Raw genomic sequence first — 13,147 nt, 5'->3', positions numbered from 1 at the left:
GAGAGAGAGAGAGAGAGAGAGAGAGAGAGAGAGAGAGAGAGAGAGAGAGAGACCCTCTGAATGAGAGGTATTCATTCTACCAGTAGAGTGGTGCAGTGAGTCAATGTGTGGGTGTGTGTCGCAATCTAGCGATACTGCAATCTTTACATCTTAAATCTAATTAAGCAAATTTCACACCTATGATGTCATAGTGATGATGTCACAGAGGTTACTCACAGGAAAGGGTGTGTTAAACAGACAGATAAATGGCCCCTGAGCAAGTCGGTCAGCCGGTCGGTCATTCGTGTGTCAGGAAGGACTGGAGTGTCTTCAGTCCCTCTTTCGGTTCCTCTGAGCTCTTCCTTCCTCTTACCGAGGTGCTGCTCTGAAGCCAACTGCCCCGTCACCCTCACACTGTCAGTCACATGACCAGCATTTCTCTCATGTGTCATTCCTGTGGTTTATGCTATACAATATACTGCACTGCACTGTAGTGTGTGTTTCCATTGAGCAGTGTGTCTGTGTCAGTCTGTCAGCGTGCATGTGTGTCAGTGTGTGTGAGTCTGTCAGCAGAGTTGGGGGTAACGTGTTAGTAACGTAACGCGCTTCTGTACTTGTCTTAATACTGAGTTAATATAACGTGTTACAGAGTAATAATAATAGTTTCTTTCCATATAAAGTAAATGAGAGGTTTCTCACTGCATTCATCTAAATGATGTGGTGTTTAAATCGGAAGAAAGTAGCAATAAATTCCACAACACTTAGAACATGAGAAAGTTTACAAACGAGAGGCGGCCATTCGAACCATCGTGATTGTCCAGTCTATTTTTGAATGTTCCCAAATTTTCAGCATCTCTGGGGAGTTTGTTCCACATTGTGAGACTCTCTGTGTGAAGAAGTGTCTCCTGTTTTCCATCTTGAATGCCTTGAAGCCCAATTTCCATTTGTGTCCCTGGGTGCGTGTGTCCCTGCTGATCTGGAAAAGCTCCTCTGGTTTGATGCGGTTGATGCTTTTTATATTACCAGCATGTAATACCTTGCACTTGTTCAAATGGAATTTCATCTGCCAGAGACAGTCAGTCAGTGTGAGTGTGTGTGTTACCTGCGTACAGGACGCACTCCCTGCGTCCGTCTTCCCAGTGCACAGTCACGCTGTTCTCCACGCTCCCCTCGCTCACCGTGGCTGGGGTCAGCTGGCACAACTGACACACTACACACTGAGTACTGATACACTGACACTCTCTCTTATCCATTTCCACTTTATTATATTTATTACATTATATATTGAGTCACAGCTAATAGGGGACTCCAGATCTCACACTGATTCTAGAGAATCCACCAGCTTCTGAGGAAGCAAACTGTGTCAGCCATTGATTGACTTTTGACCCCCTGGTGACCCCCGTGAAAGGATACCCACAGTGGGCAGTACAGTGGAACAGTGGGTGATGTCTTTTTTGTTACCTGCATGTATTACCTTGCACTTGTCCACATTGAATTTCATCTCCCAGGTGTCGGCCCACAACTGAATATTATCTAAGTCCCTTTGAATAGCCTGTGCTGCCGAGATTGTATCTGCTGAGCCACCTATTTTAGTATCATCTACAAATTTGACAAGTTTGCTAACTATCCCAGAGTCCAGATCATTAGTATAGATTAGAAAAAGCAAAGGCCCTAGTACTGATCCCTGTGGAACTCCACTAACAACCTCACTCCAGTTAGAAGCGACTCCTCTAATCGACACCCTCAGTATCCTAGACATCAACCAGTTCATAATCCATCTACTTACATTACCCTGAATGCCTACAGCTTCCAATCTGAGGATCAGTCTTTGGTGTGGAACCTTATCAAAAGCTTTCTGAAAATCTAAGTATATCATATCATATGCTTTCACGTGATCTACAGCTGCAGTTACATGTTCAGAAAACTAGTAAGACATTATCTTTAATCATGTGCACCATATCTCAATCACAAAAACAGTCCACACAGTATGTGCTGTCTCTGCAGCAGCAGCACTCTGGCTGTTTGGTAATTAAAAGCACAGCGTCCTGGTATTCAGAACAGAACCCCATGTCTTGCGCACACGCGTGCTTGTGTACGTGCTGCTTTCGTCAGACGCACAGAGCTGAACTGTCGGCGTTATGATGAAACCCAGGCTATATTTGAAACCACATACTACCGATACTACACATACTACATACCAACACTTAAACATTACTGAACTGTTGGTATGTAGAATGAATAGAATGGGTAGAACGCGGTTTCAAATACAGCCCCACTCCTTCTTCGGCAAGCCACGCCCACACACGATTCAAAGCGCTGGCATTGGTCGTTTTTAACAATTGTTTTAACACAGCCAATGACTTGCAGAAGACACTTGTGCCACAGACACAGTGTCACTATGTGTGTTAGTCTGTGTCAGCGTGTGTATGTGAGTGTCAGTGTGTCTGTGTGTGTGTCAGTCACCCTCCCCCCACAGAGCAGACAGAGCCAGTGTCGGTGTGTCACACAGTGTTTATTAATTGGTTAACTGGTGTGGGTTACAGTATTTCGAGTTCAGAGTTCACTGGGGGGGGTGAACTCTGTGTCTGTGCGAGTCTCTCTCTCTCTCTGTTCTTTCATTCACTTCTTCCATCTCTCTGTTTTTATCTGTAGCTTCTCTCCATCCGTCCCCTTTGTTCCTCTCTCTCTCTCTGTCTCGGTCCAGAATTTCTTAAACAGGGTCCCAACTGAGGCAGCCAGAGAAAGGGAATTGCACAGGGAGTAGGAGGAGAGGAGTCAATGTTTGAACACAGACACACCCTGAGAGAGTGGGAGAGAGGGAGTAGAGCCTTGGGGAGAGGGGTGTTGAGATTAGGGGTATATGTCACAAACAGAGAGAGAGAACGAGAGAAAAATAGAGAGAGCTTGGCGTAGCATGTGTATAGAGACAGACAGACAGTCAAATGCACAGTAACACAGCGACGCACTCACACGGTGAGACGTACAGTCAGATGCACAGTCACACAGACACACACAGTCAGACGCATTGTCACACATAGTCACACACAGTCAAACGCATAGTCACACACAGTCACAGACACAGTCAGATGCACAGTCACACACACACACACAGTCAGATGCAGTCACACAGACACACAGTCAGACACAGTCACACACACAGTCAGATGCACAGTCACAGTCACACACACACACACACAGTCAGATGCAGTCACACACACAGTCAAACGCATAGTCACACACAGTCAGATGCACAGTCAGATGCAGTCACACACACACACACACAGTCAGATGCAGTCACACACACAGTCAAACGCATAGTCACACACAGTCAGATGCACAGTCAGATGCAGTCACACACACAGTCAAACGCATAGTCACACACAGTCACAGACACACAGTCAGATGCAGTCACACACACAGTCAAACGCATAGTCACACACAGTCAGATGCACAGTCAGACGCACAGTCACACACACACACACAGTCAAACGCACAGTCACACAGAGACACAGACACACACAGTCAGACGCACAGTCACACACACACACAGTCAGACGCACAGTCACACACACACACACAGTCAGACGCACAGTCACACACACACACACACACTCAGGGCTGTAGTGGCAGTGCGCAGTGGTGTGCCCCTCCCGCCCAATCAGAACAGGAGCTCCCTCACTGTGGGCAGCAGCTCGGCCAGCTCTGACTGGAGCTCGGCCAGCTCAGCGACTGCGTTTCCGCGGAGGTCGAGCTTGAACAGTTTGGGGCAGGTGGCCAGGGGTCGGAGGTCAGACACCTTGCCAATTCCTAGAGAGGTGCCGGGTCAAGGAAACAGGCTGACCGGACAGAGTCAATATCACTGTTATCATCGTGATTATTATCATTCTTTAAAAACATCCCAATGCGAGTGTTAGTGCTATCATTGCGATTGTTATGGTGCCGAGGTGGACCGCACCGCTGCGCTGCAGGGGAAGGATACGGTTGTTCCGCAGACACACCTCCTCCAGCCTGGGCAGGTGGTACAGTCCATCCACGTTGTCGATCTGGTTATCCTCCACCTCCAACACCTGAGAGAGAGAGAGAGAGGGGGGGGGGGGAGAGAGAAGGAGAGAGGGAGAGAGAGGGAGAGGGAGGGAGGGAAAGAGGGAAGAGAGTGACACTGAGGTGAATCACACAGGGAGTAACAGAAACACAGACAGACACACTCAATTGTGGTTAATTGGTTAATTGCTATCTAATTGGCCTCTGACCTCCAGGCACTGCAGCATGGCGACATGGGGGGGCAGTGTTCGCAGCTGATTGGACGACAGGTTGATGTGAGTGACCAATAGTAGCTGGTCCAGGTGAGACAGAGTTGTCAGGTTCTGTAACAAGAGAGAGGGAGAGAGAGGGTTAATACAGACAGACAGACACACACACACACACACACACACACACACACACACACACACACACAGACCTTGCCGGACAGAATGAAGACCCTGGCCTCTGCGTACTCCATCTTCAGGATGGTGTTCTCAATCAAGAACTTACTGCACAGGTCACTGTAGTACGCCACACGCATAGAGTCCACACTCTGAGAGGGAGAGAGAGAGATATAAAAGTGAAAGATCAGACTTCTTTAAAACATCTGCCACCTCCCTCCCTCATTTCCCTAATGTAAACAACTCTGAGCAAATTAAACTCTTCCAGGGCGAGGGAGACAGCCCAGCTGGCACACACACACACACAGACACACAGACACAGACACGCACACACACAGACACACGCAGACAAACGTAGACACACGCAGACACACTCAGACACACTCAGACACACAAACATTTGTCCCTCCTGTGTTTATCGATATTATGATATAAAGTGTTTGGCAATACTGATTACAACGGTCATTCCACTAAAGCCCTGAATTGAGAGGCAGAGAGAGAATGAGAGGCATACAGACACAGTGTTGTGATTTAATTACAGACTGATAGACACACTGGCAGGCATACACCGCTCACCTTCAAGGTGTTGAAATGCTCCAGGGTCTCTCTCTCGTACCCCAGGGGGTCCAGCGCCCTCATCAGGAGAATGATGGTCAGTACACACCCTGCGCACACAGACAAAGCAGGTTAATACACACACAGACAGATTCACACACTCATACACACACACACACACACAGACTCACACTTGTTGTCGGGCTCCAGCTCCAGCAGCTGTGTGCAGGACTGCAGTTCTGACTGGAGAACAGAGGTCTTCTCTACTGAGAGATCACTCCTGACAGAGAGAGAGTGAGAGGGAGAGAGTGTGCATTCCTTACCCATCAGATCTCTTACAGACAGTCTGGTCACAGAGACACAGAGACACAGAGAGAGACAGTCTTACCTGAACAGCTCCTGGTCTGTCGCAGTGTCTCGGCACCAACTCTCTGTGCGACCTGAGAGAGACAGAGAGAGACAGTCAGTCAGTGTGAGTGTGTGCGTGGGTGTGTGTGTAAGTGTGTGAGTGTGTGTGTGTGTATGTGTGAGTGTGTGTGTTACCTGCGTACAGGGCGCACTCCCTGCGTCCGTCTTCCCAGTGCACAGTCACGCTGTGCTCCACGCTCTGCTCACTCACCGTGCCTGGGGGCAGCTGGCACAACTGACACACCGGTGCGTTAAAGAGTACACACTACAAAATGACACACTACACGCTAGTACTGACACTGTCGCTTGTCCATTTCCACTTTATTATATTACAATGGCTCTCTATGGCGGTTACTCTAGGTGGCGTAAGGCCTGCACTGACTCACAGCTGGCAGGGAACAGGAAGTGGGACTCCAGATCTGACACTGATTCTAGAGAAGCCACCAGCTTCTGAGGAAGCAAACTGTGTCAGCCACTGATTGACCGCTGACCCCCTGGTGACCCCCGTGAAAGGATACCCACAGTGGGCAGTACTGTAGGCGCGGGTGAGCGCTGCGCCAGTCCACCTGCACCGGCTGCCCGTCCACGAACAGCACCAGCTCCCCACTGAGAGCCTGAGGGAGAGGCACAGATACTGTGACACAATGACTGAGTGACACACTGACTGACACAGTGACACACTAGCACACTGCTAAACTGACTGACACACTGACAAACACACTAACTGAGTGACACACTGACACACTAACTGATACACTGACACACTGCTAAACTGACTGACACACTGACTGATTGACGCACTGACTCACATTTACAGGACGAGAGAAGGCCACAACCAGATGCTCCCCCTCTCGACTGATGAACACACAGCTGATGACCTCCTCACGCTCCGCTGGGGGCAGACAATTAAACACTCTTTAATTAATCTCTCAGACACAGACACACAGATGGACGGATGGACTCACACATACAGACACACAGGGACACACAGACACACAGACACACACACACAGACAGACGGACCTCGGCCCAGGAGCCAGCGATAGTAGAACCAGGCGCTCTGGTCATTGGGGTCGGTGAAGAAGGCGTTCTGGACCAGCTCATATTCTGATGACAACAATGACATCATCAATGACATCATTACAGGATCACCGTCACTATCAATGACATCACCATCATCACCAGAACAAGTATCAATCGTAACAATCATCATTACAGTATAATAACCAATAATATACTATTTAAGAAGAAGAAGAAGAAGAAGAAGAAGAAGAAGAAATAAGTTTGGTTCGTTTATATTCCGTCTTCCAATCCCTGGTCACAGATTGTAGCGTTAGCTGACACCTAGTGGTAGAATTGCACCTCTTCTGTCTCATCAGTCAGACAGTCAGTGCATGAGCCTGTTTCCCTCTCTGTACCTTTCAGCAGCTGCTCCTCGCAGACGCGGGCGCGGGGGGGCGAGAGGTGGCCGGGAGGCGCGGGGGGCCCGGGTGGCGGGTGCAGCGCGGGCAGCAGGGTGCTGCGGTAGTGCCAGCTGGAGTAGTTGGAGAAATTGGAGCCGATGAGCCGGGCGGTGAAACTGAGCTCGTCCTGCACTGACACCCCACACACCCCCACACACAGCCGGCGGTAATCCCAGCAGTGGACTGAGAGAGAGAGAGAGGAGATTGATGTGGACTGACAGATTGATACACTCACTGACTGACTGACTGACACACTGACTGACTGACTGACACACTAACTGACATACTGACTGACTGATACACTGACTAACTAACAAACTGACTAACACACTAACTGATACACTGACTGACACACTGACTGACTGATACACTGACTGAATGACAGACACATTGACTGACACTGACTGACATACAGACTGGCAGATTAACACACTGACTGACTGACTGACACACTCTCTCCCTCCCTCTCTCCCTCCCTCTCACAGTTGCGGTCATCTAGCTGCAGGCAGCGCTCGCACAGGCTGAGCTCGCGGGCCCAGTCGGGCCGGGGGAGGCGGCGGGCGACCCAGCCCCGGTGGTGCCAGCTGCCATAGGACTTGGGGTTGACGCGCAGACACCCCTCCAGGAAGGACAGCTCGGCCTCGTACAGCACCTGCAGCTCGTCCTCAGACCTGCGAGAGGGAGAGAGGGATGGAGAGAATTATCGCCTGTGTTTTGGTGTATGTAGCTAATTGGTTGACTGGTACCGACTGGCGTTAATTGGGGCTAATTGAAGGATGGTGGAGAGTACTTGATGGTCTCCAGGTGCAGCAGGATCTCCCTCCTGTAGTTCCACAGCGTGGCGAAGTCAGGGTTCGAGCCCAGGAGCTGAGCCGTCAGCTGGAGGCTCTCCTCACTCAGGACACCCTCCTTCCGCTGAGAGAGACAGAGAAAGCGAGAGCGAGAGAGAGAGAGAGATCAGTCCATCAGTATATGAAGTGTGTCAGTGAGCCAGTGTGTCAGTGAGCCAGTGTGTCAGTACATTGTTGAAGCAGGCGTCTCTGGCAGTGATGTACGAGCTCAGTTTCTTCTCCCTCTCTTTCCGCTTCTCCTCCTCCTGCTGCGCGGTGGACTTCAGCTTCACTCGTCCGTGCTGGGGAAGAGAGAGGGATGGGCGAAAGAGAGGAGGGCAGTGGGCTTTAGCAGACACACGGACCGAACCACAGTGCAGAGCATGATCATCATCATTACGATCATTAGTATCATGAAGGAGGCTCTCACCATGCTTGCTGAGAACCAGTTCCGCGGGTCAGCCCTGGAAATGAACAGTTAATGAATCAGTTAAAAGGGCATTATCTGTCTAATTGAGTCTTTAATTAACTGAGGATGGGCAGGGAGGCCGCCAGACACCTCCCTAACATCTCAGATCCACACCCAATACACGACACGTGTAATTATTGCCATTATTAATATTATGATTTGACTTTTGACGCGTAAAAGCGTGTGCAATACTAGACACCATATTTCGCATTTCTGTTCTTTATAAATCAACACATGGATTGCGATTGCGATGAACACGCTCTTGATATTATTATTATTATCATCATTATTATCTCTCCACCCTGCAATCTGTGTTTAAATGCAGGGTGGTGTAGGTGTCGTCCCGATCACTGTACCTGTGCGTGTCTGATGCGACGCAGGTCCAGACCCGTGGTTATTATTATTATTATTGTAATTATTACTGGAATTGATATCCTGAATATTATTACTTTCACCGTGGGCTGCGCGACTCTCTCTTCCTAGAAAAAGCCACAGCTGCCCAGGGACTCACCACCTGGCTGGGCAGGGGTGCGCCCTCGAAGAAAATGTATTTCACCCCCAACAACCACAAGTATTCGGTACATGTTTCTGTGTATAAATGTATCTTGTATATAGGTATATAGCACGGTGATATTTCTTTTATTTTTATTTCGTTTTTTCTTTCTGCTGTGAATGGGCTTGTCCATACCGCCCCCCCTCGCCACAGACTTGGTTTGCGCTGGAGAAAAACTGTCCCTGTTCGCAGTTGTGCGCATGTGCGACTGTTTGTTTATGAGGATAATAATATTGACGCGTTTATGTAGAAAACTGTTTTAGTGTTTCTGCAACCCATGTCAAATGGGGCCTAGACCACAAACGCGTTTGAGGATATGCAATGCCGGATTCCGTAAAAATAGTATGAAATATGAGGGGATCAGCCATTAGCGTAAGCCGCTCTATGACGCGATTAACATTCATGAAAGGGAATGTCGACTGTATTTTCAGTCTGTCGGCTTTTATTTCAGTTTTACATTATAATACGTGCAGGTCAACACAGCGGTGGTTGTTTTTGTAGCTTGTGACGGACCGTTATTCTGCCCCAGGATGAATGATACATTTACAGTGCTGTCTTTACGTAAGTTCAAGATTCAAAACAAGAATGAATGGTTATATGCTGTAAAGTGTAGAACCTCCCCTTTAACTTCAGGGCCTGGTTAGACTCTTACGCCATCTTGAGGTCGTCCACGTAGCGCAGGAAATGGAACCGCTTCCGTTCCGTACTAGCGCGTCATCACTCTGCGACCAGGCGCCTGGACATGTGAGTAGTGCAGTTCGCGTTGTGATGTGATTATTTTTTCAATGTCTTAACTTGAACATGAGGACGATTGATCGTTTCCTGGCATATGTGTAAATATAAAGTCCACTTGCTTTTATCCCGCTTACCGTGACCGCTGACAGGGTCCCACAAGACAATCCACTACAGTACTACACAATACATGTACGCTGAAGTAAAGTGCATTACAATCCAGTGCACTACAGTGCCGTAGAGTAGACTACAGTCCACTGCAGTGCACAACTTGTTGCTCCTGTTGTTTGTGTGTTTATTGTTTTAAACAACTGGGCGATCATTTACACCAATTTCCTGTCTTACAGAGGGAAGACTCCACCTCGTATCCAGACACTCGCAATGAGAGACTGAGACAATTTAACAGAATTGTCTTTAGTCTCTTTACTGCACTGCAACAGAGAGTGAGAGAAGTCAGTGAAAGCAGAGAGAAAGAGAGAGATGGGGGGCGAGACCAAGTTGAAAGGCGGGAAGGACAAAGAGAGAGGGAGGAAGAGCGGGAAGAAGGGTGGTGGAGCAAGGCAGGATCGGGGGAGTAAACAGTGGCCGCGGCTGGACAATCTCAGCGTGGGGTATTTCCGCAGGGTGAACGACAGGCTGGAAGAGGCGTTCGGCCCTAAAGAGGAGATGGGTGAGAGATGGAGAGGAGGAGAGCGCTTCTGTTCCTAGAATAGTCATGAGTTTGTCAGTCAGTGTAGTACTGTATTAACCCGCTCTCTATCTTCTCTCCCTCTAGACATGTTCGTGGAGAATGTCTTATCTGAGATCAAGGGGCGGGCTGCCATTGTGGCCACAGACATGATTGGCAGTGTGACCCTACAGAAGCTCCTCCCCCTGGCCAGCCCTGCCCAGGTGGGAGGGGTCCTGGCCGAGCTGGGGGGCGACTCGGGGGCGGAGTTCGCCGCCGTGTCATGTGACCGGTGTGGGGCGCACGTCCTAGAGAGCGCGCTCAGACAGGCTCACAGACTGACAGGTGAGAGAGACGGAGACGCACAGACTGACCAGTAAAACCCAACCCTCCGCTCTACCTCACTGCCTCTGCTCTCTATGGTCCCGTCTCCCCAGGGGATGGTGGGAAAGCGGAGGACCAGGAAGCTGCCTCAGAGGCGGAGGGTGCTGCCCAGGGCGGGTGTGAGGTTCTGGAGGAGCAGCTGCTGTTGCTGAGCAATGCGGTGATGGACAGGCTGACGGAGGTCGCCCGGGACACCCACGGGACGTTCGTGGCTCGCAGGATCGCCATGACGCTGGCAGGATCACTCGGGCACAGCGACCGAAAGACAGGTACCGCGGAGTCGACTGTGCAGTGTGTTCAGTGTGTGGAGTGTGTTCAGTGCCGTGTTTGTGCTCAGTGCTCAGTGCATGTGTGTTCCAGGCCAGCAGCCCCGAGACTCGAACCCGGAGCCCATGGACTTCGACCCGCCCCCTTCCTTCAGCGCCGTCCTGGAGAGACTGGCAGACTGCCTACTGGAGCAAAGCAGCTGTGAGTCTAACTGCCCCTCTCTCTCAGTGCAGTGCTAATGTACTTAAGTGTGCAGTCAGTGTTCGTATTAACCCTCTCTCTCTCTCTCTCAGTGTTTCTCACTCACTCCCTGGCCAGCCCAGTGCTGCAGGCAGTCCTCAATGCCACTCACAAGAAGTGCCCTGCCCTCTGCCAGCGCCTCACCCAGGGCATGATGCAATACCTGACGACTCTCGGCGCTGCACCCGGGACGAGGTCTGTCCATACATCCGTCCGTCCGTCTCTTCATTTGTCTGTGGCTGCGTTCGCTGGTGTTAATTGGCATCAATCGGTGTGTTGTGTGTAGTCCCCTGCTGGTGTTCTTGAAGGACCAGACATCCAGCCGCCTCCTGGAGACCCTCATCACCGTGTCCCAAAAGTCCCAGCTCCGCGACCTCTACAAGAACCACTTCCGGGGTCACCTGGTCACCCTGGCGCTCCACCCCATCGCGAACTTCCCCGTGCAGAGACTGGTGGCTGCTGCGGCCAATTACAAGCTGGTAACCACCCACTCAGTGCATCAATACGTCCGTCTGTAATACTGTTTCTCTCCTTCTCTCTCTCTCAGGGCAGTGTACTGTAGTGTCCAGTCAGTCAGTGTTAATAGGGTGATAAATTCCCAGATTATACTCTGTGTTCATGAGAGAACTGGGTCACAGTGAACAATGACAACACTGTGTTTGTGTAGACCCCCCCACACCTCTCTCTCTATCCCTGTCTCAATTCAATTTGTTTACTTTGTTGACATAAGTATACTTGTATTACCAAAGCTTTTATCTTTAAATAACTAGTCCAGGAAATAAACAATACACACTATTTCTCTCAGTTCCTGAAGATTTTTGACGAGCTGTTAGAGGGTCTGGAAGCCATCTTGGCGGCGGGTCACATGGGTGTCATCGTCCAATTAGCGGAGAGCTGCGTCAGAAAGGAGGAGCGGCAGTCCCAGATGATGCAAAGCCTACTGGAGGTTCGGAGGAATCATTGCAGCACACACGTGAGGAGGACTACAGCGCAGTAATAATATAAATAATCATAATTTTGACACCCCCCACCACAGGCATTCCACTGCTGGGACCCCCCCCCCAGACGCCAGTCCTGCGCCCCTCTCCTCCTGTCGCTGCTCGCATGGGAGGTGTACTACAAAACGGAGAGCACAGAGGGCGACACAAAGGCCACACAGGTACACAGTGCACCACCTGTCTCTCCCTCTCTCTCTCTCTCTCTCTCTCTCTCTCTCTGTGTCTCTGTCAGTCAGTGTATGCGTCGTTTATTAGTGCTAATATTATGGCTTCTCTCTCTCAGCGCCCCCTCTCTGGAGTGACGTATCACGGCTCCTGCCTCGTCCAGTCACTGCTCTCCTACTCAGACAGCTCCGTCCTCCAGGTCTCCCTCAGGGCCCTGCCCCCCAGCGACCTCCTGACCCTGGCAACCGACCAGTCGGGGAGCCACGTGCTGGAGGCTCTGGTGACGTCGCTGACCGAGAAGGGGAGGATCAAAATGCTGAGGAGGCTGAAGGTCGGTGCGAGAGTGTGAGAAAGTCTGACTTCTAACAGGAAAAAAACAACCCAATAAAAACAGGAGTTCATTCTCTTCCTCCCTCTTTCCCTCTCTCTCTCTCTCTCTCAGGGTGTCTACGTGCAGATGGCGTGCTCTAAGTTTGGCAGTCGTGCTCTGGAGAGTGTGTGGAGCAGCGCGTCCCTCAGGACAAGGCAGGGCATCGCACAGGAACTGGGTGAGTCTCCCTCACTGCGGTCAATGAACCAGTGTCAGTGAGTGTTGATATTGCGATCACACCATACAGATGTTCAGTTCCCAGATGTAATATTCCGGAACACGCGACGCGAATTTGTTTCCGGAACTCTGTGTTCTGTGGAGAAATGGCACCCTGGAAACATTGTCAACACTGTCTGTATTTAACCCCCAACATTTCTCTCACTCTCTCAGTGGGCAGCAAGGCCACCCTCAGGTCAGACCAGTTCGGTCACCACGTGTTCCGGAACTTCGCCCTGACTCACTTCCTGAAGAGGCGGGACCAGTGGGAGGAGCTCCAGACAGCCCAATCCAAGAAGAGAATGATGTTCAGTGACATTTTAAAGTGACGGGAGATATCTTTTGTATTTTTATTCTAATTTTTTCTGTCTGCAGATCTGTTTCTATAATAAGTCATAATAACCAGTCTAAGAACAAACAATTATGT

At 50.2% G+C, this 13,147-nt stretch overlaps 2 protein-coding genes across 5 annotated transcripts; one reads left to right on the top strand and one right to left on the bottom strand.

The window, feature by feature from the left end:
- Positions 1–2,472: 2,472 nt before the first annotated feature.
- rabggta (Rab geranylgeranyltransferase subunit alpha) lies at positions 2,473–9,686 on the bottom strand. Of its 2 annotated transcripts, none has more exons than XM_066722870.1 (17): positions 9,551–9,686; positions 8,090–8,123; positions 7,851–7,961; positions 7,620–7,744; positions 7,313–7,500; positions 6,785–7,012; positions 6,390–6,473; positions 6,176–6,258; positions 5,885–5,980; positions 5,502–5,601; positions 5,347–5,398; positions 5,150–5,238; positions 4,980–5,068; positions 4,439–4,555; positions 4,230–4,343; positions 3,959–4,046; positions 2,473–3,786 (listed from the first exon to the last, which is right to left on the bottom strand). In XM_066722870.1, exons 2-17 carry the CDS (start codon positions 8,090–8,092, stop codon positions 3,638–3,640), a joined length of 1,716 nt encoding a protein of 571 aa, XP_066578967.1. In that variant the 5' UTR covers positions 8,093–8,123; positions 9,551–9,686; the 3' UTR covers positions 2,473–3,637. The 2 variants fall into 2 exon arrangements, with proteins under 2 accessions (XP_066578967.1, XP_066578966.1); XM_066722869.1 differs by lacking the exon at positions 9,551–9,686 and adding an exon at positions 8,485–8,637.
- Positions 9,270–13,141, top strand: nop9 (NOP9 nucleolar protein). 3 transcript variants are annotated; one of them, XM_066722865.1, is made up of 12 exons: positions 9,270–9,425; positions 9,761–10,083; positions 10,189–10,425; positions 10,518–10,733; positions 10,825–10,932; positions 11,025–11,166; positions 11,258–11,450; positions 11,777–11,917; positions 12,008–12,130; positions 12,253–12,465; positions 12,577–12,682; positions 12,895–13,141. In XM_066722865.1, exons 2-12 carry the CDS (start codon positions 9,894–9,896, stop codon positions 13,047–13,049), a joined length of 1,824 nt encoding a protein of 607 aa, XP_066578962.1. In that variant the 5' UTR covers positions 9,270–9,425; positions 9,761–9,893; the 3' UTR covers positions 13,050–13,141. The 3 variants fall into 3 exon arrangements, with proteins under 3 accessions (XP_066578962.1, XP_066578965.1, XP_066578964.1); XM_066722868.1 differs by lacking the exon at positions 9,270–9,425 and adding an exon at positions 9,459–9,514; XM_066722867.1 differs by lacking the exon at positions 9,270–9,425 and adding an exon at positions 9,470–9,605.
- The last annotated feature ends 6 nt before the right edge of the window (positions 13,142–13,147 follow it).

This window comes from Amia ocellicauda, chromosome 14 (genome assembly GCF_036373705.1).
Source record: "Amia ocellicauda isolate fAmiCal2 chromosome 14, fAmiCal2.hap1, whole genome shotgun sequence".
In the NCBI taxonomy this organism is placed as follows: domain Eukaryota; kingdom Metazoa; phylum Chordata; class Actinopteri; order Amiiformes; family Amiidae; genus Amia; species Amia ocellicauda.
Note: the sequence above shows the minus strand (reverse complement) of the source record. Positions and strands in the feature narration are given on the sequence as shown.